Consider the following 24,572-nt stretch of genomic DNA (forward strand, 5'->3'; position numbering starts at 1 on the left):
AACAGCGGGGGAATGGAGCGGTGGAGGAGGGAAGTGGTTGGCGCTACTTCTGGAGATTGAGGGGTTTTAATTCCCTATGGGCACGATGCGTCATCTAGTGCCGCCGCTGCGAAGTCCGCGCATGGCACGTGTCCCATTTAAGGGTCATTGAAGAGCGGCACATAGCCAGTGACCCAAGTTGGGATTAAAAAGGTTGAATGTAGAGTGACACATGCCCAGTGTCGCAAGCTTCAACGGTTCGTTTCGAACCCGGTTCGCTCGGCCTCAGCACAGCAGCCTGATATCCTCTACAGTGACCCAAATTGCAGTGACAAAGTTTAGATATGGAAAAACAAACTGACAGACGAAGATACCTCAAACTGGGTGAAGTTACCAAGAATGCTAATCGCATTAGAGGAAGAAGAAAATGCGTTGAAAGCATGGTCTCCGAGATCGTCGCGCGCCGCCCTGTAGCACGGGGGACACGAAGGTTTCTCTCGGTATTATGAACTTTGTCAAGGTTAATAGAAGCAGAATCATTGCATGTCACTTTCTGAGCTATTATGCTACTACCAGCAGTACGCGGTGCACCGCGAGATTGTATCTTCAATTATGTTCCCCGCTTTTTGATGTTGCGGGACTCTGTGGGCCATCGGTCTTGGTGCGATGTGGATTTTAAGCGCTGTGCTACAATACAACACCTAAGCGAAGTTATTATTTGCAGTCACAGACAGTTATTACCCTAATTTAAATACGGTATGTCAAAACCGTTTATTTGGCCTGTGTGTAATCTTTGACAGTTTGGTCGTTTACTCTGTATTTAGCTGTGGTCCCAGAAGGCGTGTTTGCACTATGCGCATGTCGGCTGGATCTGCCAACATGGCAGACGATGCTGATCGAAAACATAAAGTTGCAGCCGGTTTAAAAAAGGTGAGATTACTTGTTTGCGTTTGGCAGTATCTATTTAACGCTTTTATAGCACGCGATATCAAATATTTCAAGCTTTTCTGAAATTAACCGCGGTGAACGTGATATGTAACCTTTATAAACTGTTGTCACAGTAGTGCGTTTCCCGACATCTGGTTTGTAAATGATCTTGCTTGCGAGTTAAATTTATTGTAATTTTTATACTTTTATGAATTTCATGCTCTAAGGTGGAATTGTTCGAATATAGTGAAGCTGAGTAAGCTTCGATATCTCCTTGTCGAGATTGTCGAAAACATTGGCTGCCTTATACGTGTCAAGCATTTTACGGCGAATGCACTTTTTTGGTTTATGGCAATTGTTCCGCGTAGAAAATAAAAATTCGGTCCTGACGTCACGTGTACCTTACAGCTGAAGCAGTTTCAGCAGCGTTCTGTGAAAAAAACTACGAAACGGAGATCTTCCGACACGCTGTCGCCTCAGACTGTACAGGTATGTCGAATGCACAAGTTTTTCGGAGATTATCAGTTTTGTTTTACAGGTGTTGTACTGTTTTATGTTTAAGCATCAGTGCACCATTTCTGTTTCAGGACGACCAAGCAAGCGCTCAGCAACTTGATGAGCAAAGGTCAGCGCTCGTTTTCATTTTCTAGCATTATAAGCTGCCGCGTATGTACGCGTTGCATATTTGACTAGTTATGCCTGTTATCAGTCCCTTCAGAGTTGCCCCTCTTTTCTAGTGTTTAGCGCAGAAACTTCGTACAAAACGTACAGTCTGTTTTGTCCAAAGTTTCTGCGCTAAGCACGAGAAAATATGTCGTACAAACAAGGCCGCTACTCAAACCTTGCAAAGTTCTCTCTTTTTTGTACTAGTCAACGATTTCAGTGAGCTCAGCTCATCATAAGAAACTTTAAGGCGTTACTCGCAATTATTTCTCAACTTTCGCTGTGTTCTGTGTGGTGTCTGCTTTGAAGTTGACAAGAGAAAAAAAAAGGTGTCAGACTGATTCAGGAAAGAAAACACAGATGTTTATTGGTGGTATTATAATACATTGAGACACAAACTGTCACCACATTTTATGCTGTCATAGAAACATGAGGTTGCTATACTCAATGTAGTCTTGTTTGTTCTTGCTGCGTTTCTGTGTGTTGCCCATACCAGTATTTATTTTTTGGGCATAAACCACATTAAATAGAAAACCTTTTTGCATTTCTATTATATCATGAAATTTGGTGTCAGTTTGTGTCCCAATGTATCACAATATTACCAATAAGCTCATTTCATGCATTCTTAGTCAATCTGAATAACCAGAGACATCCCCCCCCCCTCCCTAGTTTCAGGACAGACACCATGTACCAAATAACCCAGCAAAAGGTTCTACTATAATTTGTTGTACTTAACAGCTACAGAAGAGACTGAAAATGTTGGAAAAGAAGGCTCTAAAGCTTGGATAAAGTGATATTTTTGTATTATCTGTACAATGTATTACAATGACTGAAATGTTCTAGACTTCTGAATATACTATTGACATCACATTATTGAATCTTACCACCATAGTGCCTAATTGCAGCTGTCTGGCTGTTGTTGCTAAAGATGTCATTGAGTGGTTTGTATATAAGCAACATTATTTGTTTGCACATCATATTGCCAGTGACACTGTAAGTCGTAAATTTCAATAAAATCAGTGTAGAGCCACCCAACATCTCGCAAAAATGATTGTATTTCCGAAAGTGATTGCTCGAGAATAATGCTCCTGTTTTGAGCTCTTTCTTGTTTAATGAAGGTGTGAGACAGAGATGAACACACAGTTTATTAAGAAATACAACTTATGCACACAACTCAGTCACATTAGCACTGCCAACACACCACTGCCAAACTGAATGCACGCACAAGCTACTTCAAAGACAAAATAACTAAAAAAAATGTATTTGCCAGTATCTAGGAATGTTTTTTTTTGTAACTCTTTCAGGGTCGATTTTTTTCGCCATATGCGACCGCATAGGGTTGATTTTTTTTTATTGCAGATTCCAGTTCTTTCTAGGGACCTATTTAGAAAAAAAATTACCGTAATTTTTCTAGGGTGACTGTTAAGTGAGAAAAAAGTATTTTGCATTGGTATATATGTACTCTTCATTCGTGAATAACAACAATAAAAAAAGGAAATAAACTTGTAAGAAATAAAAATTTCATGCGTTGTTATACACACAGTTAAAGGCTGAAAATGCGCACATTAGGATATTTCACAAGTGTCAAATGTTCCTGCTCTTACACTAATATTTACGTCCATAGCGTAATCGAACTGTGTAGTGGTGTGCCCGTCAAAAAATCAAAACGTGTGACAAACTTCCGCTAATCTTCATCTTATCGCCAACCAGAGTCAATTAGTTTTTGCGAGTCTAAAAGAAAAGAAACGGAAACTCATGCATGGCAGCATCCTTCCTATGCGCACCCCTGTGAGCACTAAACGAGCGAGAAACAAACGGTCGCCCTTTGAGCGATTAGTAACGAAATAGCCATCAGTTTTGCAAGCGCAAGAAGCCGAAACCACCCGCGGAACAAAACTCAAACTGCCACCCACCCGCTCGCGCGCACGCGAATGCGCGAGCTGTAGTATATGGACGTCCTAGGGCAAGAGAGGGAGGCACGTGAAAAAAATTCCCTGTATTCCCACATCGTGGCAGCTCATGACAGAAAAAAAGAAGTTAGGAAATTGGCTTGCTTTTGGAACATACAGACGGCACTGTAAATATACGGCATCGACCATTTTGGACTTATTTGCGGCACCGTATGTTTACGTCATTGACCCTGAAAGGGTTAAAATCTGACAATTGCACTGTTGGACTACTGATGCAGAACATTTGTCCTTAAATTTGCTTCATAAACTATGATTGGGATTCGAGTCATAGTGGTCTGATCGTACTGATGTTTATGGCCATATAGTGTGCTCTTTCACGTGACTGTTGCCTCTTCTAGGTCATAGATGCCTCCCTAAGGCACAATTTGAGGAATTGAACAGTCATTTCTAGATGCATAGCAGCACATATGGACTTGTGGGGCCATGTTTGTTCAAATCAGGTGACTGCAGCACCAAGATCACACTGTAACAAACAAGAGTCAGTAAAAAGAAATAAACCATGTCATGGAATTTGAAAGGTGTTTTATGAAAATATTGGTCCAGAGCTGAACAATCTTTTCCTTTGCAGTGTTTTATTACAACCAAGGTGCATCGTGGCCTATTATTGCAGAGCTTTTACCATGTCCCATAGGGTCATTTCCATTGCTTAAGAGCTACTTGTAATTTATCCAATTTAGCAGCCCTTTTTGTTGTTGCAGTTCTGCAATGTCGCAGTCTTCAATGCCCAAGGAAGCTCTGCCAGTGACATCACAGTCTTGTCAAGACCTTTCACAATTGAGGGATGATGTTCACCCAAGCCAGAGGTACCTGCAAACTTTTAAAATCCTATGGAAATCATTTTTACACAATCATGCAGAGTTGATTTTTACAGTAGAGAATTTTGAAGTGACTAGTGTGTTTGTATAATTATGATATGATACATTTTTTTAAACCACCAGCATGGAAATTGCCTTGTGTTATATCTGGAACAATGCAATAAATATAACAAGGTTTTTTGGCACGCTCATCCACTAGATGAGTTGGTGGTTGAGGAAAGCCACTCTCTCGATGCCGTAGAAACCATACGCATGTGTGTGTGTGTGGGAGAGAGCACTTGTCTGCAAGCAAATGAGGGAGGAGCAAAGAGGAGTGGATATGACAGGACCAGACCGCTCCCTTGGTCCTTGTGGTGATGCATGCCAACATGTCGGGGAATTTTGAATGTTGCCTTTTAGGCTGTCAAACTTCACCACAGTGCGCCAGAGTAACTCATCATCATCATCATCATCAGCCTGTTTTATGTCCACTGCAAGATGAAGGCCTCTCCCTGCGATCTCCAATTACCCCTGTCCTGCGCCAGCCGATTCCAACTAGCACCCGCAAATTTCCTAATTTGATCGCTCCACCTAGTCTTCTGTCGTCCTCGATTGCGTTTCCCTTCTCTTGGTACCCATTCTGTAACCCTAATGATCCAACGGTTATCTAACCGGTGCATTACGTGACCTGCCCAGCTCCATTTTTTTCTCTTAATGTCAATTAGAATATCAGCTATCCCTGTTTGCTCTCTGATCTACACCGCTCCCTTTCTGTCTCTTAACGTTGCGCCTAACATTCTTCGCTCCATTGCTCTTTGCGTGGTCCTTAACATGTTTTCGAGCTTCTTTGTCAGTCTCAAAGTCTCTGTCCCATATGTCAGCACTGTTAAAATGCACTGATTGTGCACCTTCCTTTTCAATAATAATAGTAAGCTTCCAGTCAGGAGCTGGTAATGTCTGCCGTAGGCGATCCAACCCTTTTTATTCTTCTGTGAATTTCCTTCTCATGATCAGGGTTCCCTGTGATTAGTTGACCTAGGTAAACATACTCCTTCACAGGCTCTAGAGGCCGACTGGCGATTCTGAACTTTTGTTCCTTTGCCCAGCTATTTATCATTATTTTTCTCTTCTGCATGTTAATCTTCAACCCCACTCTTAACTCAACAGGCAGCAAAAACTGATATTAGAAAGTCACCTGAATTTCATCATCTTTCATTTAGCAACGTCAAGGTACACCATTTCATCAACATGCATATTTATGGCACTTAGTCATAATGTTTTGGCAACATTATAGCACTGTTTTGGCAACATTATAGCACTGTTTTGGTGAGGATTAAGGCACTGCTATAATGCAGCAGGAAAGTTACGAATAAGTGCTGTAAATATGCATGTTATTAGAAAGGTGCACCCTCTCAGTGTTGTTAACTGAGAGTTCCTATTTGGGGGGCCTTTCAATATATAATTTCTAAAAATGCTGCCCATTGGGTTACGCTGGCACATTGTGGTGAAGTTTAACAAATGGCTGCAGGGACAATGTCTAAAGTACCTAGTTTTGTGTGCGCTTCTGCAAATTTAGCTGTCCCAGCTCATAGACATCTAACTGTTTGGGGCAGCATATTGTGGTTAGGTTGAAGTGTTTCAGAATACTGCAATGGTAGGTTCGTTCCTGTGTTAATCCAGAGCACAGGTGCACATTGTGGTAATGGATCGTGCATCACACTTTAATAAAATGTTTTACTTTAAGGCTATGGTAATGGTCTGCATTATAATTGTTTGATGTTCTTGGACACCAAAAGTCCACTCTCTTGTTATATTTCTGATTACATTGTATTCATGAAAATACAGTATTGTAAGAGAGATATTTGAATGAAAAACGGAAGCAAGCAATGTTGATAATATATGTTAAGTAGAAGGGTGTTTCAAAATGTTAAGGTGAACTTGTTGTACTGAGAAATACCCTTTTATCATATAGACTTATAACAATATTTCATATTTGCTTATAATCGAGTTCTTTTCCTCAGACTTCACCCGCCGCGGTTGCTCAGTGGCTATGGTGTTAGGCTGCTGAGCACGAGGTTGCAGGATCGAATCCCGGCCACGGCGGCCGCATTTCGATGGGGGCGAAATGTGAAAACACCCGTGTACTTAGATTTAGGTGCACGTTAAAGAACCCCAGGTGGTCGAAATTTCCGGAGTCCTCCACTACGGCGTGCCTCATAATCAGAAAGTGGTTTTGGCACGTAAAACCCCATAATTTAATTTAATTTTTTTTTTCCTCCGACTTCACTCACTGGTGTGCAGAGTATTTTGTCATGAAATTATTTCTTGTTGGCCTAGTTGATGAAACATTACTATATGGACGACAAGTGGGGATAAGCACATATACAGAAGTAAGGACAGACCAGACATGTGCCAGTGCCGAGTATTTTACTAGGCTCTGAATGTGTCCCATGTACAGTTTATAATACAACAAGACCATGTGCAGAACTCCAATACCTGAAGTGAAAAAGTCGACAAGTAAATGACAAATGTTTTTCGCTTTTAAGTCTCAAGATCCGACAGGGCACTTCCAGAATAAGGAATGTATAACTAAAGCACGTTTCACAGTTCTTTCTAGTTCTTCTTTTATCATTTACTGTCAGTGCACATTTTTGTGCCCCATTGTTCATGCAACAGCCAGTCTATCCTAAGTAGGGCTTCCAACGCTTGTCTGGTAAACAAGATACTGGTATCACATCTTTCATTCATGCAGTAACATCGTAAAAAGGTTTTTTTTTTTGCTGTGCTTTAGAAAGGATTCTTTTTTTTTTTGGTGTCCCCACCACTCGCAGATCTTCGTCCCCTAGATGTTTGGCCATTCGTAAACATTGACGTGCATTTACATGCTTGTCTCAGCAGTGCAGGCTTCTGTGCACTAGTACATGATCGCTCTTTAAATTTCACAACTTTCTACATTGCACAACCACACACCTGACTAAATGTTAGCCTTAAAATTGCCTTATGAGGCCCCATAGAGGATCAGTTCTTAAACTGTGGTTAGTGGCACATGCAGTTTAATATGTTTGTGTGCATTACTTGCCTGCATCATCTAGAATAAATCAGAGGTACGTATGAATGAATGAAAACTTTATTAATGTTATAAGGTATCACTAGGTTAGAAAGCTTTCAGTCCACTGGTGAACTTTTCCCAGTACTTCTGGACATAGTTCACTGGGTAATGTTGGTCACACTGTGTCTTGACAATAATGAGTCATTCCAGTGTAGGGGGAATTGAAGGCTAGAGGCAGGCGGGGGAGGGAAGTGCATGACATGCCCATAGTATGTGGTGTTGGTTTGCATAGCCTTTGCATGAGGGGCACTCAGGGTGAGACACTGATTGTCCTCTAATGCAGTACTGGCAGATGGGACTTGGCAGTGTATTAGCTTGTGCCCTCCGTAAGAGCATGGAGTGTCTCTAATTAAGGTTGGGTGTGGGCATGGGAATTTGGTTTGATCGGAGCGGTATTTGCTCAGGGGTAGGCGCAGTGGGGCTGTCAGAATCATCTGAGGACCAGGGATGCTGGGAGATCAGAGTAAATTTTCTCAAGTCAGCCTTGATTGCCCAGCATTCCTGCATGTCCTGGGATCCATACGATTACAATATTTTCGTAAAATGCCCATTTGTAGGAACTTGTTCATGATTGTTGTATTGACAGGAATAATATATGTATATATTTTTTTCATTAGTGCCTAGTTTAGGGTAAAATGTCATTGAAAAGAATAAAGATACAGTCACTGACTGTGATTTTATATATTCATATACAGGGTGTCCCAGCTAACTTTAGCCAGAGTTTAAAGATATGTAGATGCCACATAGCTGGACAGAACAAAGGTAATGTTGTTTGCCGTCACTTGGAGATACTCAAACTATTTTTTTCATTCTACCTAATGAAATAATTAGTCTTGAGTAATTAATCAACTTCTCAAATATCATAATTAGATAAAAACTGTCAATAAGAGAAAAACTCTCAATACAGCCTTTAGTTGCTCGATACGTGCTACATAGTGTTTTTTCGAGCGTGAAAAAAGCCAGCAAATAAACGCAAAATTGTCGTGCGACTGGCCGCTTGAGGCACTTTGCGTGTATTCGCGGGCTTCTTTCACGCTCGGAAAGCCACTTTTATGTAGCACATACTGGGGAACCGAAAGCTGTATCAAGAATTTTTCATGTCACTCTACAATTTTCTCATTGACACTTTTCATCTAAGCGTAATGTTTGAGAAGTTGGTTCATTAATTAAGACTAATTATCTAATTAGACGGAATTTAAAAACTTGTTTAATTTAAAAACGACGGCAAACAACATTACCTTTGTTCTGTCCAGTTACGTGGCATTTGCATATAGTATTTAAGCTCTGGCTAATGTTAGCTGGGACATCCTGTATACAGCAGCAATACCACCTTATGGAACCAATGCATAATGACAACTGAAATTTCAGCTACTGTGAAGTGAATATTTCATGAATACACTTCATAAACATTTGTGGTGCAGATCATTCTAGCTGTGAATGTTGGAGCATAGTGCCGGTTTACAGTGTGTCTACAGAGCAAGGAAGGGACACTAAATAGAAAAGTAAGTTGAGCTGTATTAATAAATTACCCTTCTACAATGCCACAAAAGCCACTGTTACCTTGAGACGAGACTTCATAAGCTAGAAAAGGCGCAAAAATGAAAGATGGGTGGCACCGCTGTCATGGAAGTTCCTACAGTAGCTCATTATGATGTCATGGATTTTGACGTCATCTGTTTGGATGTAGTTAATTTTTTATATGTAAAGATGGACTACATTGTATTTTAAACTAGCCAGAGATGGAACTTAGCGAGTTTCAAGAACATTTATCATGAACATTTACTGACTACGAAAATGTACTTGAAATTCATGGCGTTGTACTGATGCACCAGCACTGAGGTATTCGCTCAAAATTACGAAACTGGAACTTTGACTTTTATTTCTGTTTGCGTAATCAATCTATTACCGCAAAATAACGAAAATAGAGCTTAAAAAGAATAGTTTATTAGTCTGAACTGATTTAATATTTCTCTTTAGTGTTCCTTTATTATAGTCAATGTCTTGATAATCAAAAATTTTAGTATTTCTTGGTTATGACTAGTATGTTTTAAGTTCTAAAGGTTGGCAGGTCTGAAATGGAGGACAAATACGCAACATGTGCTCCACCTTTGGGGATGCCCGACACTGCATAATTGCAGCAAAATCAACACCTTTTTTTTTTTTTTTTTCATAGTGTTTCCACTGACAGATGTGTACTTCTGGTTTATTCCAAGCAAACCAGGGCGAGTAATGCACCAAAACGTGGTACTAAGCTGCACACACCATGACTCACAGTTTGGGAACTACTGCTTCAAATGTTTGTGGTCCTTATCCACAGGAAAAATAAAGCTAGGGCAATATTGTACGGTTCGCTACTGAGAACAGGGATTAGAAAAAGCAATGAAATAGGCTCTGGGCCAACTTGTTCATGGTCTCTTCACTGCTGTAATCAAGAAGGCCTGTTATTAGCTGATTGTAGGATCATAGCCATGCATGTGTTTAATTCTGCCAGGTCTACTGCACATGCCTCAGTCTTTATGCTAGCAGAGTGCTCTTTTTGTCTAAGCTGTCTTTGCTTTTCATAGGGTGCTGTCGTCTACTGAAAGCCTTCGTCAGATCACTCTGCAGTTGAATGGCCTTATGGCAGATACGAATGCTGCACTGAATGGCGAGATGGCAACACTTGCAGACTCATCTTCATCTGGAGCACTGCGAGGTGCAGATGAACTTCTCCGAAGGAACCAAGAGTTGGCTACAACACTTGAAGCATTGCAGCAGGACAGGGATCAGCTTGAATTTCAGCTGCAGGAGTTAGTGAGTTAAATTTTTTTTTTTCTTAAGCTCACAGGATGTATTACGTTCATGTTAACATGCATAAAATACAATGCATTGGAGGCACAGGTTACAAAAATACACTAAGGCATTAGTAGAGCTCAAGAAAAATAAGATGCAATTTAGTGGTGCTGGCGAGCATAACTTGAAGTGAAATCCCTATTTGCCTATTTGCACTATGTGCCAACAACAAATCTTTGATTGTACTGTGCAACCTTAATATTCTTGTTTTCTTTTAGTTCTCTATTTTTTTAGTGCCAAGTGCAAGTGTTATGTTGCACATGTGTAATGGTACCTAGGCTTTTGACATATGCATACATAAAGATGTTTTCCTGCAATTATGCATTCAAGTCAAGTACATTTACGGGCTTTCAAGTCATGTGATCCAAGGGCTTTGGTTTGAGACTGTGTAGAAATTGAGAGAGTTGCAATCTGCTCGTGCACAACTGTTATACTAGCATGCTCATTCATGAGCACACCATGCCTCCTTTTCTTTGATCTCGTGTTCTTTGATCTCAAAACATTGTCCTGTTCACCTTTGATATGTGTATAGCTCGTAACTTTTTATTGGAAGGGCTGAAGGATACCGATGTGATCCAGTTAATGTACTGCCACAACAAAAGCTCTGACATTACTGGTAGTAGCGTGTATGTGGCTTTTTACAGCATGAAATCAGTGGGAAGGAAACTTGGCATAGGGCAAACCAAAATGTATGCACTGAAAGATAAGCAAGGTAGTATCATCAGCAATCTCAAAGGTACAGTAAAAGCAGCGGAAGAATTCTATGCTGACCTGTACAGTACTTAGAGAAGCCACAATACCTCCATTTGAAGCAGTAATAAACAAGTTGCAGACACTCCTTCTATAACTAGTGATGAGGTTAGAAGGGCCTTGCAAGACATAAAACGTGGAAAAGCGGCAGGAGAAGATGGAATAACAGTAAATTTAATCAAATATGGAGAAGACATAATGCTTGAAAAACTGGCGGTTCTCTATACGAGTTGTCTATCGACTTCAAGGGTCCAAGAGAACTGGAAGAATGTCAACGTTATACTAATCCACAAAAAGGGAGATGTTAAAGAATTGAAAAATTATAGTCCCATTAGCTTTCTTCCAATATTATATAAAATATTCACCAAGGTAATCTCCAATAGAATAAGGGCAACACTGACCTTTAGTCAACCAAGGGAACAGGTAGGCTTCAGGAAGGGATACTCTACAATGGATCACATCCATGTTGTGAATTAGGTAATTGAGAAATCTGCAGAGTACAATCAGCCTCTCTATATAGCTTTCATAGATTATGAAAAGGCATTTGATTTAGTCGAGATACCAGCAGTCATAGAGGCATTACGTAATCAAGGAGTACAGGATGCTTACGTAAATATCTTGGAAAATATCTACAGATTCCACAGCTGCCTTCCCCGCAGGGGCGTCTGCGCAAGCAGGCGTTTGGTGTGTTGCGACACCACGTACCCGAGCACACCAGGGTTGGACCCTCCCGCGTGTAGCCGTGCGCGGCTTAGCCGTGTCTGGGGAAAAGGGGATCCTGGGGGTTGAGCCGATGCTGGGTGTTTGGACCTTTAAGGCCCCCCGGCGGAGGCAACACACCTCTTTGGCCTCTGCTTCACATAGACGGCACCCCCGGACTGACCCACCCGGGGGAAATCGGTAGTCGCCTCTTCCTGTCTCTCTCTCCTCAAACCTTCGTCTTTATTTCTCCCTTTTTGATCTTTTCTGTCTTCTTCTCTCTTCCATTTACTTCCTTTCTCCACGGCGGCAAGGGTTAACCTTGTGTATGTGCCCTCCCCTGGGTATAATATATTAGGTTATAGTGGCAGTGTACGGTTGGCGCCTGCAGCCTTACCCGTTTAAGTCCTCCAGCATCCCCAAGTTGGGCTCCATGGTGGGTGGCCGCCATTGCTGCTGAAAACATACAAAACTACTATGGGAACACCCGCATTTCCCTGCCTACTTGATCGTCACCCTCAGAAGAGGGGACGCACCGAAGACTTAAGCACTTGTTTCAACCGCACGAAAGAGACCTACCCAAAATACCACGTAGTACACAGTGAGAATCCTGAAAAACAAGCTAGATTTATTTCTCCATTCACAGTAGCAAAATCTTTGACCGAAGCCTTAGGGTCAGGTTATAAGGTAACGAAAATGGCTAGCGGAGACCTTCTCCTTGAGATCCCTCAGAAAAATCAGTACGAGAAGCTTGGCAGTCTTGTCACATTTGGTAACATACCAATCTCTATTTCACAACACCGAACAATGAACAGCTCACGGGGAGTCGTGTCAGAGGCAGACCTCCTAGACTTGACAGAAACTGAACTCCTGGAAGGGTGGAAAGAACAAAATGTTACTGACGTAGAACGTATTAAAATTAGATGAGACAACAAGGAAATCCCCACTAAACATCTTATCCTAACATTTTCATCCAGCGTACTGCCAGAAACAATCGAAACAGGATACATCAGGTTAAATGTTCGACCATTTATCCCCAACCCTAGACGGTGTTTCCAATGTCAGAGGTTCGGCCATGGCTCGCAGAGCTGCCGTGGTCAAATAACTTGTGCAAAGTGTGGAGTCCAAGGCCACCCCTCCGACAACTGCAGTGGCGCACCTCACTGTGTGAACTGCAGTGGTGACCATCCAGCCTACTCACGCTCTTGTCCGAACTGGAAGAAAGAATAAGAGATAATCGCACTTAAAGTCAAGGAAAATATTTTGTTTAAGGAAGCCCGTAAACGGTGCTCACCTTTCCACAACACACCTTATGCTGATGCGGCGCGTCGGGGGGCAGCGTCGCAGCGGCCAATGCCAAGTACCCAGCCCGCGTGCAGCGAGCAGGTACCTTTGGCTCCTGCCCCCAGGGTGGAAGTAGGTAAGCCTACTCCATCCAACCAGCAACCAGGCCAGGCTACCCTTGGGTTGCCGGCCCCACAAGAGTTACCTGCGGCAACCTGCGCTACAGGCAGCGATCCCGCAGTACCGATAGCGGCCACGAAGGTAGGCGCAGCCGAGGCTGCCTCGACCTCCCCGGTCCCTCCCAGCGCTGGCAACAGCCGGTGCAGCCAAATTCCACAGGGAGCCCCATCGACCTCCGGGCTCGTGGGCGCAGGGGTCTCGCCTTCCGAGGTGAGACTCTCTCGAAAAACTTCTCGCTCTCAAGAGCGCGTGTCCGGCGCCTCACAAGAGGCAGTGGACACAACACCTATACCCACGGCGCACCAAGCGCCTAAGGAGCGGCGAGGCTCCCTCGAACGCTCCAAAAAAGGCAAAACCCCGATTACAGGGCCTCGCAAGAGTTCTGTAATCTAATTCATTATTTCTGTTTCCGTATACACAGCACCAATTTACATTAAATATGGATACACAAATCATACAATGGAATGTCAGAGGTCTTCTGAGAAACCTTGACGATGTACAAGAACTCATCCACCAACACAATCCAAAAGTGCTGTGTTTACAGGAAACGCACCTAAAATCAAAACACACAAACTTTCTCCGACAGTATATAACCTTTCGTAAAGATCGCGATGGTGGTGTCGCCTCATCGGGCGGTGTTGCCATTGTCATCCATAAAAGCGTTGCGTGTCAACATTTACAGCTACAAACGCCTCTTGAAGCAGTGGCGGTTCGAGCTGTTCTCCTAAACAGACTCATTACCATTTGTTCCCTTTACATACCCCCACAGTACAATTTAAACAAACATGAATTTCAGTCCTTTATAGACGAATTGCCTGAACCTTACGTTGTTCTTGGCGACTTCAATGCGCACAGTTGCCTGTGGGGCGACTCTCGTATAGATGCGCGAGGTCGTCTTGTTGAACAGTTCCTTTTCTCTTCTGGTGCGTGCCTTCTGAATAAGAAGGAAGCCACACATTACTATCTTGCAAACAAAACCTTCTCTTCAATTGATCTCAGCATAGTTTCTCCATCCATACTGCCCCAACTCGAATGGGAAGTTACAAACAATCCTTACGAGAGTGACCACTTCCCCATACTGATAAGAACATGTAAAGAAAACGAATATCCTCCACAAGCTCCTAGGTGGAAGATAGACACAGCCGACTGGGAGAAATTTCGAACTCTCACCAGCATCTCATGGACCGACATTCCTTCTTTAGAAATTGGTGCTGCTGTGGATTATCTTACATCATTCATAATAGATGCCGCAGCAAAATGCATATCCGAAGTAAGTGGTCTGGCATGCAAACGACATGTACCGTGGTGGAACAGCGAATGTAGGATCGCCCGTAAGAATCAGAACAAGGTGTGGGGGTTGCTACGCGCTTCTCCCACAGCAGAGAACCTTATGAACTTTAAAAAAGTAAAGTCCCAAGGCAGGCGAACCCGCCGACAGGCCAAAAGAGAAAGTTGGCACAAGTTTTTATAGAGTATTAACTCGTTCAGAGATGAGGCCAAAGCCTGGAACAGGGTGAATAGGATTAGAGGGCGCCAAACATATTCACTCCCACTGGTAAACACACAGGGCGATACACTGCAAGACCAGGCAGACTCACTTGGGGAGTATTTTGAGAACGTGTCAAATTCAACAAATTATTCACAATCCTTCCTCAAATACAAACAAATAGAAGAACGTAAGCCTTTCAACAGAAAATGTCGTCAAAATCAACCATACAACCATCCTTTTAGTATTGCAGAGTTTAGAGCTGCCCTGAGCGCATGCAAGAGCTCTGCACCGGGATCTGACAGAATCATGTATGAAATGCTGAAACACTTACACAATGACACGCAAGTTACACTACTTACACTTTTCAACACTATCTGGGACGCAGGGTACCTTCCGACTGCATGGAAAGAAGCCATTGTGGTCCCTGTTTTAAAACAAGGCAAAGATCCTTCCTCAGTGGCAAGCTACCGCCCGATAGCCCTCACAAGTTGCATGTGTAAGGTATTTGAAAAAATGATAAATCGGCGCCTCATCCATTTCCTTGAACAGAACAAAATGCTTGATCCCTATCAGTGTGGCTTCAGGGAAGGGCACTCCACAACTGATCACCTTGTACGTATTGAAGCAAACATCCCTGACGCATTTGTACACAGTTTTTCCTATCCATATTCCTCGATATGGAGAAGGCATACGACACAACGTGGCGATACGGGATCTTGAGAGACTTGGCAGAAATGGGCATTCATGGTAATATGCTAAACCTCATAGAAAGCTATTTGTCCAATCGCACATTCCGGGTAAAAGTCGGCAATGTACTGTCACGTCCTTTTACACAAGAAACTGGTGTACCCCAGGGAGGCGTGCTTAGCTGCACGCTCTTTATAGTGAAGATGAACACGCTTCGTGCTTCATTACCTCCAGCCATTTTTTACTCTATCTATGTGGACGACATTCAAATAGCTTTTAAATCCTGTAACCTCGCAGTGTGCGAGAGACAGGTACAGCATGGTTTGAACAAAGTATCAAAATGGGCAGAGAAAAACGGATTTAAAATCAATCCTCACAAAAGTTCTTGTGTTCTTTTTACATGAAAGAGAGGCCTGGTCCCGGATACTTGCTTAGAACTGTGTGGACAACAAATTCCTATCAACAAAGAGCACAAATTCCTAGGTATTATACTTGACGATAGACTCACTTTCATTCCGCACATCAAATATCTGAAAGAAAAATGTCTAAAAACAATGCACTTAATTAAACTTCTATCCAAGACTACGTGGGGTAGTGACAGAAAGTGCCTAATGAATCTGTATAAGAGCCTCATCCGATCACGATTAGATTATGGTGCCGTGGTATATAACTCTGCCGCCCCAAGCGCGCTAAAGATGCTAGACCCGGTTCACCATCTAGGCATCCGTTTAGCCACGGGCGCTTTCAGAACAAGCCTGATTGAAAGCTTATATGCCGAATCGAATGAATGGTCTCTCCACCTACAGAGATCATACAACAGCTTTACATATTTCTTTAAAGTACGCTCTAATCCTGAACATCCATGTTTTGATACCGTTACCGATATGACGTGCGCTACACTTTTCAGCAATCGCCCCTCTATAAGACAGCCTTTCTCGCTGCGTGTGAAAGAGCTTAGCGATGAAATGAATGTCCCACTCCTCGAGCATCGCTTAATCCACCTAACCAAGCTCTTACCTCCTTGGGAGTGGCAGGTAATACAATGTGACATATCCTTTATAAAAGTTACAAAGCACGCTCCTGAGGCAGAAATCCGGATGCATTTCCTAGAACTACAGTACAAGCACTCCTGCGCAGAGTTCTACACACACGCTTCGAAATCAAATGCTGGGGTATCCTATGCAGCCGTCGGCCCATCGTTTTCGGAATTCCATGTGCTGCATCCGGAAACAAGTATCTTTACGGCCGAGGCCTACGCATTACTCTCTGCTGTGAAGCATATAAGAAAATCAAAACTTCCAAAGCAGCGATCTATACTGACTCTCTAAGCGTCGTGAAAGCCTTAATGTCACTCAGCAAACATAAAAATCCCGTGTTTAATGAACTATTTTCGGTCTTGTGCAAAGCGTACTCATCTAACCAGAATATCATAATATGCTGGGTCCCTGGCCATAGGGGAATCGAAGGTAACGTTCTGGCGGACGAGATGGCCGCGTCAATCACATTGCAAGCTGTTAACCCTACCGCTGCGGTGCCTGTCACAGATCTGAGGCCTTTCTTGCGAAGGAGGTTGCGAGACCACTGGCAACGCATGTGGGACGCGGAAACGGATAATAAGCTCCACCTGATAAAACCACAGTTAGGATTCTGGCCCTCTACTACAAAATCGCGCCGAACAGATGTCCTATTCTGTCGTCTCAGAATAGGACACACGTTTGGCACCCATAATTTTCTACTCACCGGAAGTGAGCCTCCAACCTGTGGTAGATGCGGGGAGAGGCTGACCGTACTCCACGTCCTCCTGGAGTGTCGGGAAGCCGAATCTGAGAGAAAGAGACATTTTCCATTAGCATACCGACAGCACATTCCTCTTCATCCTGCAATGCTTCTTGGTCCAGAACCGCTTTTTAATACAGACACAGTGCTAGGTTTTCTTAGAGATGTGGTTTTACATGTTATTAGTCCCATGAACTCGTAGCGCCTCCTCTCTCGAGAGGATGCCACTGCGATAATTGTTTTGCATAGCACATGCCTCCAGGCCCTTGTGTTTCAAGGGCTCTAAGGAGGCAGTAGTGCTCTGGCATTTCTCATAATCTGATATATTTTACCTATCGTATCATTCTTTTTATATGCATCTAAATGTTCATAGTACAAGTCATACGTCATCGCCATAATTTTATCATACAGATTTTACGCACTTTAGAGCGTATATTTTAAGGCCTCTTCACAGCCACGACACACCAATTTCATAGTAATCATAGTTACACTGCACACCCACTACCACAGACATGGCGCTCTTTGGCCATACCTGGCCCTTGCGCCACAAAACCCCATACATCATCATCCACAGCTGCCTTAATTCTACACAAGAAAAGTAAGAAGATACCTATAAAGAAAGGGGTCAGACAGGGAGACACAATCTTTCTAATGCTATTCACTGCGTGCTTGGAAGAAGTATTCAAGCTATTAAACTGGGAAGGCTTAGGAGTGAGGATCAATGGCGAGTATCTCGGCAACTTTCGGTTTGCAGATGACATTCTCCTCTTCAACAACACTGAAGACGAGTTACAACAAATTATTGAGGAACTTAAGAGAGTGAGTGTAACAGTGGGGTTTAAGGTTAATATGCAGAAGGGGACAAAGATAATCATTAATGGCCTTGCAAGGGAACAAGTTCAGGATCGCCAATCAGCCTCTAGAGTCTGTGAAGGAGTACATTTACCTAGGTCAATTATTCACAGGGAACCCTGATCATGAGAAGGAAATTCACTGAAGCATAAAAATGGGTTGGAGCGCATACAGCAGACATTGTCACCTCCTGACTGGAAGCTTCACATTATCATTGAAAAGAAAGGTGTACAATCAGTGCATTTTACTGGTGCTGACATATGGGGCAGAAACTTCGAGGCTGACAAAGAAGCTTGAGAACAAGTTAAGGACCGCGCAAAGAGTGATGAAACGAAGAATGCTAGGCATAATATTAAGAGACAGAAAGAGAATGGTTTAGATCAGAGAGCAAATGGGCATCGCCAATATTCTAATTGACATTAAGAGAAAAAAATGGAGCTGGGCAGTCTAAAACTGGTACAACGCAACATAGAAAGGAAGAAACAAGCCGAGCCGGCCAGATAAAGGAACAGAGCGCTGTTCAGCGCTCTGTTCCTTTATCTGGTCGGCTCGGTTCAGTGCTCTGTTCCTTTGTCTGGCTGGCTCGGCTTGTTTCTTCCTTTGTATGTTGCACTGTACCAGTTTTAGAATGCAATACCAACTCGCCCAATGCTCAACCCTAGTGAGATGGGCAGGTCATGTAATGTGCAGACTAGATAACCGGTGGACCATTAGGGTTACAGAATGGGCGCCAAGAGAAGGGAAGCGCAGCCGAGGATGGCAGAAGACTAAGTCGGGTGATGAAATTAGGAAATTTACGGGTGCTAGTTGGAACGGTTGGCGAAGGACAGGGGTAATTGGAGATCGCAGGGAGAGGCCTTCGTCCTGCAGTGGACATAAAATAGGATGATGATGATGATGGTGGTGATGATGATGATGATGATGGGTTGCTGCGAAAAGGTCCACTCCATAGCAAGTGCAGCCCATATTTCAGCTGCTAACCTGTGCTCGTAATTAAGGTCTTTTAACAAATACAGTAAAGTCATCTTGTTTTGTGGCCTCATTAATCTTTATATTTTTAAAATTAGCAAAATTTAAGGATATGATTACAGATACTGATGGGTTAGTTGATGAGCCATGATATTGAAGCAGTGCACTTAAATCTGACACATTCACGCACACATGAAAAAGGACATACACATGGACAAGGTGGTGGCGTTGCTTGTTTTAGTGCCTGTGTATGTACTTTTTCATGTGTGCACAAACGTCTTAGCTTTCAGTCCGCTGCTTGAACATGAAGGATATGTTAAACTTTTTTAGCCAAGAATATTACCACCCAGGTAGAGAAAACCACTAAGTTTGCGAATATTAATATACATGGTATTCCTGTGTCACAAATTACTTTATTTCCCTAATTACAACATGCACTATGTTTTTGTGGGTTCAGTGTGAGAAAATATAGTGCACACAAATCTTGTGCACAATTTTTGTAACAAGAGAAAATCACACCTCCAGTTTTTATGATAAATAAAAGTGAATACTAGTGCAAAAGTTACCATCACAATGTATATTTATTCCCAATGTCCTTTGTCATCGATTTCGGACATATTTTTGTTGTTTGATGGACCACATAGCCTTGATGCTATCCACTGCATTTGATATTTCACATTTCTTGAACCTCTACATCCATCATGAATGGGATGGTTGCTTCCTCCTCAGCTAATCGCTTTGCCGTTTCATCCTTCAACGTGTGCACATCTTGTACCTGCCAAAACTCTCCCAAATTTTATATTAAGTTTATGAATTTGAGCTTGTTTTACAATATTATGAATGTTCCATGAAGCTTTATGAAAACAAGTCTGCTTGCAAAAAAGCTTAGCTCATTGATCTCCAACTACACTCTTCGAAGTTTTATTGTGAAAAGACACCAAAGAGGTACCTGTGCAGAGCAAGTTTATTCAGACAAGTTTCTGAAGTGGGTAAAATTGACAACAACAAAGGTGCTGAAAACGTCTTTATGATCAAAAAACAGTCTGTTGCTTGTCAGTTTGTGCTGTTTTAAGTTTTCTGCTGCTTGTGGTTTGTGTCTAAAGGTAAATCGTTAATGATGATCTTTGTTTCCTACAAAATGTGTGCAGTCAGGACACAAATGTAAGACACTTCTATTAAATTCTTAGAAAAAAGAACTCATTGATGTTGCTCTTGACAATCATGCAGTGAGTGGTCAAAAGGTTGTTTCGCTCGACTCCGCACTCTCGTATTTTGATAATAGTTTCTGTATTACATACTACTATGCTTGTCTTCCTGGCTCTCAAAGCTTAAAATAAAGACACAACCACATGCACGCGATGTTCAAGTGGCAAGTGACGCGATAGACTAATCCTTAAGTACTGTTGTGTCTCACTGTGAGACAGCGACAAACTTTCGTTGTTGTCTGAATCAGTACAGTTGTATGCCCATAAAGAAATCAGCCCACGAGGCCAATGTTTTAACCAGAGGGTACTAGATATAGTATGTCCGTAATTTCCAGTAAAAAAGCATGCCCTATTGTCAGTGGTAAATGATGTGGTGCCATCTGACAGCTAGAAATCTAAACACTTTTGTGACTTCATGGCTTCTGAGACTCTGGTGTGCGCAATCTCCGATGCTTGGTACTTAGTGTGAGATGAGACGAAGTGAAGGCTGCTTTAGAGTGCAGCTCTTAGGTGCCCATTCCTGTGGCGAGCATTGGCATCCCTCAGCATCCTTGGCCTAACCTAGTGAACGAGCACAGAGGAGGATCAGAGAGCGAACGCAGAGTGCAGCGGGGAATGAAAGATGGCAAGAGCGGAGGGAGCGTGAGGAGGAAGGCAGAGGAGGAGGGTATGGCAAAAGCGTGATAAGAAAAGCGTAGGGCTGTGCAAGAGGGACTCTGCGGCGATGATGGCTACGAGTTGGCGCCAGAGTAGCACGCGTCATCTCTTCACTGGCGACGCCACCGATGCCATATATGAAAACAAAGTGCTGCATGAGTGGAGGTCTGTATGCGGCAGCTGCTGTGAATAGCGCCTATGCACTGCCTCTCACAATCTCCCTATTAGTGAGGCAGTCGCACCACACTTCGCTCTATATGCAACGTGCCGATCGAGACAGATAGTTTGCGCCAGCGAATATATTGTGAAATGAAAACACGTATAGAGCTGCGCTCAAATTTCGCATTAGGGAGTATCGTAATCGTTGGTGAATTTTTTTACTATTTATTTATTACTGTCGGGAAGAGAGCAAGTAGCAAGAGTGAATTCGGATCGAGGTAGGTGCACTCGTTGCTGTCATGTTATGCAATCACGTAGCAATGGGCGATTCACCGCATGGACTTCAAGGCAACAAGTAAAATTTCTGCAAGCAGCAAAAATTTCATGTCCACGTGATGTCTTGGGATGCTGTTGGCTGTGTCTTCGCTCGGTTTCTGGCTGTGGTTTTGTGTTTCATAAAAAAAGGAACAAAAAAAGACATAGTTGGTTGTTGGGTGTGGTTTTACTCACTGGCTGGTACTAATGGCATATGCAATGTCATAACTCCTTGCTTGTGGGTGGGCTCTTTGAATTGCGCTAGAGGAATGCAGACCCTTCACGTGCAATTTCCTCTTAAACTAAGTGCTTTCTTTGCATGAAACATGCAGTCTGTGGCTTATAAGTCCACGGTGACATATTTGCCATGAGTGTCCCTTTAAGTCTTGTTCCAGCCCTGATGTGGATGGCAAATAAGACAGCTTCGAGGAGACATAATCAATGTCTTTAATAATTACATTGCAGTCTTGGGAACAGATGACACAGTGTACTACAACTGGGTGCTGTGGGATGGAGTGGAGTCAAGCAAGTACTGTTAACCTGACATGATAATGTCGAAGGCCTTTAGACATGGCTGAGGTATTAAATGTTAAGCATCTATGCTGTCTAAGCAAGCTACACCTCCATGGGAAAGCACAGGTTTCGCAAAGTGATGGGCATGAGTTGTCAAACTGCAGAGGTATGTTATTGCTTGTAATAATGCATGTTTAGTAGCACCATAATCTGAAATAATATTCACCTTTGAGTTTACTTTGGTACTGAAAACTGGGCACCGGGAGGCAAATCATGTTGGGTTGTGTTTGTGCTCAATTATGCAGGCTGATGCAGAGATGAAGCTGTTCTTAAACATCAATTTAGGGATCTTTGCATTCGAAAACGAATTGGAACATACTCTGTGACCATATAGTGTACTGTACCTAGACATACATTAACTCCACTAAAATGTTCTCCGTTTCCATCTTGTGATAATAATGCTGGTGATGCTGGATCTGATGGTAGGATGTTGCCAACAATGTGAGCGTGGTTTTGGTTTTCTATCCAATTGAAATGGTATGTCCAGACAGTTTTTCCTGCCCTGACCCATTTTCTTGGTGATTACTTGGCTTGTTTGTATTCAGCTAATGCAGTATTTGGACCATGAAATTTTGTTGTTTTACAGTATTCCAACGAAATAGCCATGGTAATACAGATATAAAAGATAAAACAGCTTAAAGAATTTTTTTTCAATTTGCAGTTTGGCATTCATTTAATGATAATGGTGTATAATAAAGGAGAACAAGAGTAAAAACAGAGTAGCACCTAGAGGTTGCCTATTTCATGTGGTTCACACAGAAAGCAAAACTGGCTCGGCAGCAGCGCGAGTTTGACCGTGAACGGGAGGAAATAGAGGAGCAGAGCCGGCGTGAGCAGGTTGCTCTGAATGATCAGCTTCAGGTCCATATACAGACCATTGGCATTCTAGTGGCTGAGAAGACCGAACTTCAGTCAGCACTTTCTCAGAGCCAACAAACAGCCAAGCAAAAAGCAGGTGAGTGTCTTAACAAAGCTTGCTTTAAGTAGTCCTGTTCAAATCTATACTCATTTGAATGTGACAGCGTGCTCGGTTGAGGTTTTGGAAAAACAAAATCACAGCTAAAATTTGGTCGATATTTTTTGCACATAAAAGTTCATTTCCATGACTGCATTGTAAATATGGTGCACAACTTACTTTAAAGCCCCTCACATTTCCTCGAGAAAAGCATGAACGAAATTGCTCTGAAATTAGCTTACTTCTGTGAGGCTTCCTGTCAGGAAAAAGCAGTGGACACATAATTACATGTGATCAATACTATTCCTAAAGGCACAGTCAAAACAAGATCATAAGCAATAGTCTTAACAGGTGGTTGAACTGAAATTAATGAGCAGTATATGTATAAGCTTACTAATAAGGGATCCTAAGAAAATTTTGATTACTTTGAATGAACAAGAAAATAAGAGGATTGCATAGAGCATGTAGTATTAATCATTTTACAGAATATCACAATGGTGGATGTCGTAGGGAGTCTGAAATTCAAAGTAATGAGTGCATGGTCTCACTGACACTGGCACCAGTTTTCTCTACTACTTGATGTGCTGTAAGCTGCATTTTTACTGTATCACATGTCAATAGTGGTAGTTTGTTCATCATTGCAATGTACAGGGCTGCCCAACATGAAACGAAACGCCAAATTGGCATTGAAGCAATGATTGCTTTGTGTCTGGATTCGAACCTCACTTGCCAATATTTGCTTGGCTTTTGAGGAAGAATGTGGCCCTGTGGTTGTTTTTAGATTTTCTAACAAAATATAGAACTTGGTTGCAAATAATGGTCCTGCTATTAGGGATTGAATTAAGCTCAACCTGATGTATGAATCTGTTAACGGTGTAGTTCTAGCAAGTGAAAATAAATATAGAGGAAATAAAGAAATAGAGTATACCGTATAGACTCGTGATAGGGCCGCACTTTTTTTCCACAATTTTTATGAGGTGCGGACTTTACACAAGACCGAACCGTTAGGTCAAAATGTTGCTGGTGCAGCCAGCGACTTCTGCTCACCCCATATCTTGTGTGCACCTTGGCTCTCGCCATATGGTAGCAGCATGCGGAAGTACGCAGTGCACGAAAATTTTCCTATGCGTGTGCATGGCATTCAGGCACCGAATGCAATTGCTTCTCCGTTAGAAATAATCTCTTCCAAATTTTGGGCTGCCAAGTTGGGTGTGCGGCCCTTACATAAGTCTATATGGTATACAACCTTTCCTGTGCTGATGCAAGTGAAGTTGTATACTAGTGGTATCTGAGCTCATGGCTCATGGCATGACTAGGCTGCTACTCACAATTATTGAACAATCAATTTGGCTAATAGGTGCTAATGACCAATTTGGCTAGCAGGTGTTCACGGCATGTATGCTCCTTTCCCTTGAAACAAATGCAAAATGCAGCATGCATCAGGATGTCTTAGACAAATGGATAAAGCTAGCAAAACACAACCTTTCATAATAATAATGGAAAAGGACGCATACAGTGCTAATAGTGTGTACCAGTAGCGACCGGAAGTTTAGAACTGTAGCGAAGAAGACTGGCGTGTGCTTCAGGCGCATTATCAATGCCTCGTTCGAGAACAGAGCTCGTGCGCTCGGTGCCCGATGCTTGATCAACAGACCTGCCTGTGTATTGTGTAATGTTCTCGCTTGTTAATTAAACTGCCTTACATGTAAGTTACATGTTACATATGTAGGGCAGTTTAATTAACAAGC

The 24,572-nt window shown here is 42.5% G+C and overlaps 1 protein-coding gene across 3 annotated transcripts in view; it reads left to right on the forward strand.

Annotated features, from left to right (window-relative positions):
• The first annotated feature begins 308 nt into the window (after nucleotides 1-308).
• The window catches only part of LOC126547181 (golgin subfamily A member 2-like), a 166,010-nt gene continuing 141,746 nt past the window's right edge, over nucleotides 309-24,572 (forward strand). Inside the window, exons 1-6 of one of the 3 annotated variants that reach the window (XM_055062799.1) lie at nucleotides 309-479; nucleotides 1,315-1,395; nucleotides 1,494-1,531; nucleotides 4,238-4,342; nucleotides 10,007-10,235; nucleotides 22,629-22,824. In XM_055062799.1, the coding sequence (XP_054918774.1) occupies nucleotides 324-479; nucleotides 1,315-1,395; nucleotides 1,494-1,531; nucleotides 4,238-4,342; nucleotides 10,007-10,235; nucleotides 22,629-22,824 (805 nt within the window). In that variant the 5' untranslated portion in view covers nucleotides 309-323. Of the gene's footprint in view, nucleotides 480-645; nucleotides 910-1,312; nucleotides 1,396-1,474; nucleotides 1,532-4,237; nucleotides 4,343-10,006; nucleotides 10,236-22,628; nucleotides 22,825-24,572 lie in introns of those variants that run through there. The other 2 variants (XM_050195060.3, XM_050195062.3) reach the window with 2 other exon arrangements.

This window comes from Dermacentor andersoni, chromosome 1, assembly GCF_023375885.2.
Source record: "Dermacentor andersoni chromosome 1, qqDerAnde1_hic_scaffold, whole genome shotgun sequence".
NCBI classification, from domain to species: Eukaryota; Metazoa; Arthropoda; class Arachnida; order Ixodida; family Ixodidae; genus Dermacentor; species Dermacentor andersoni.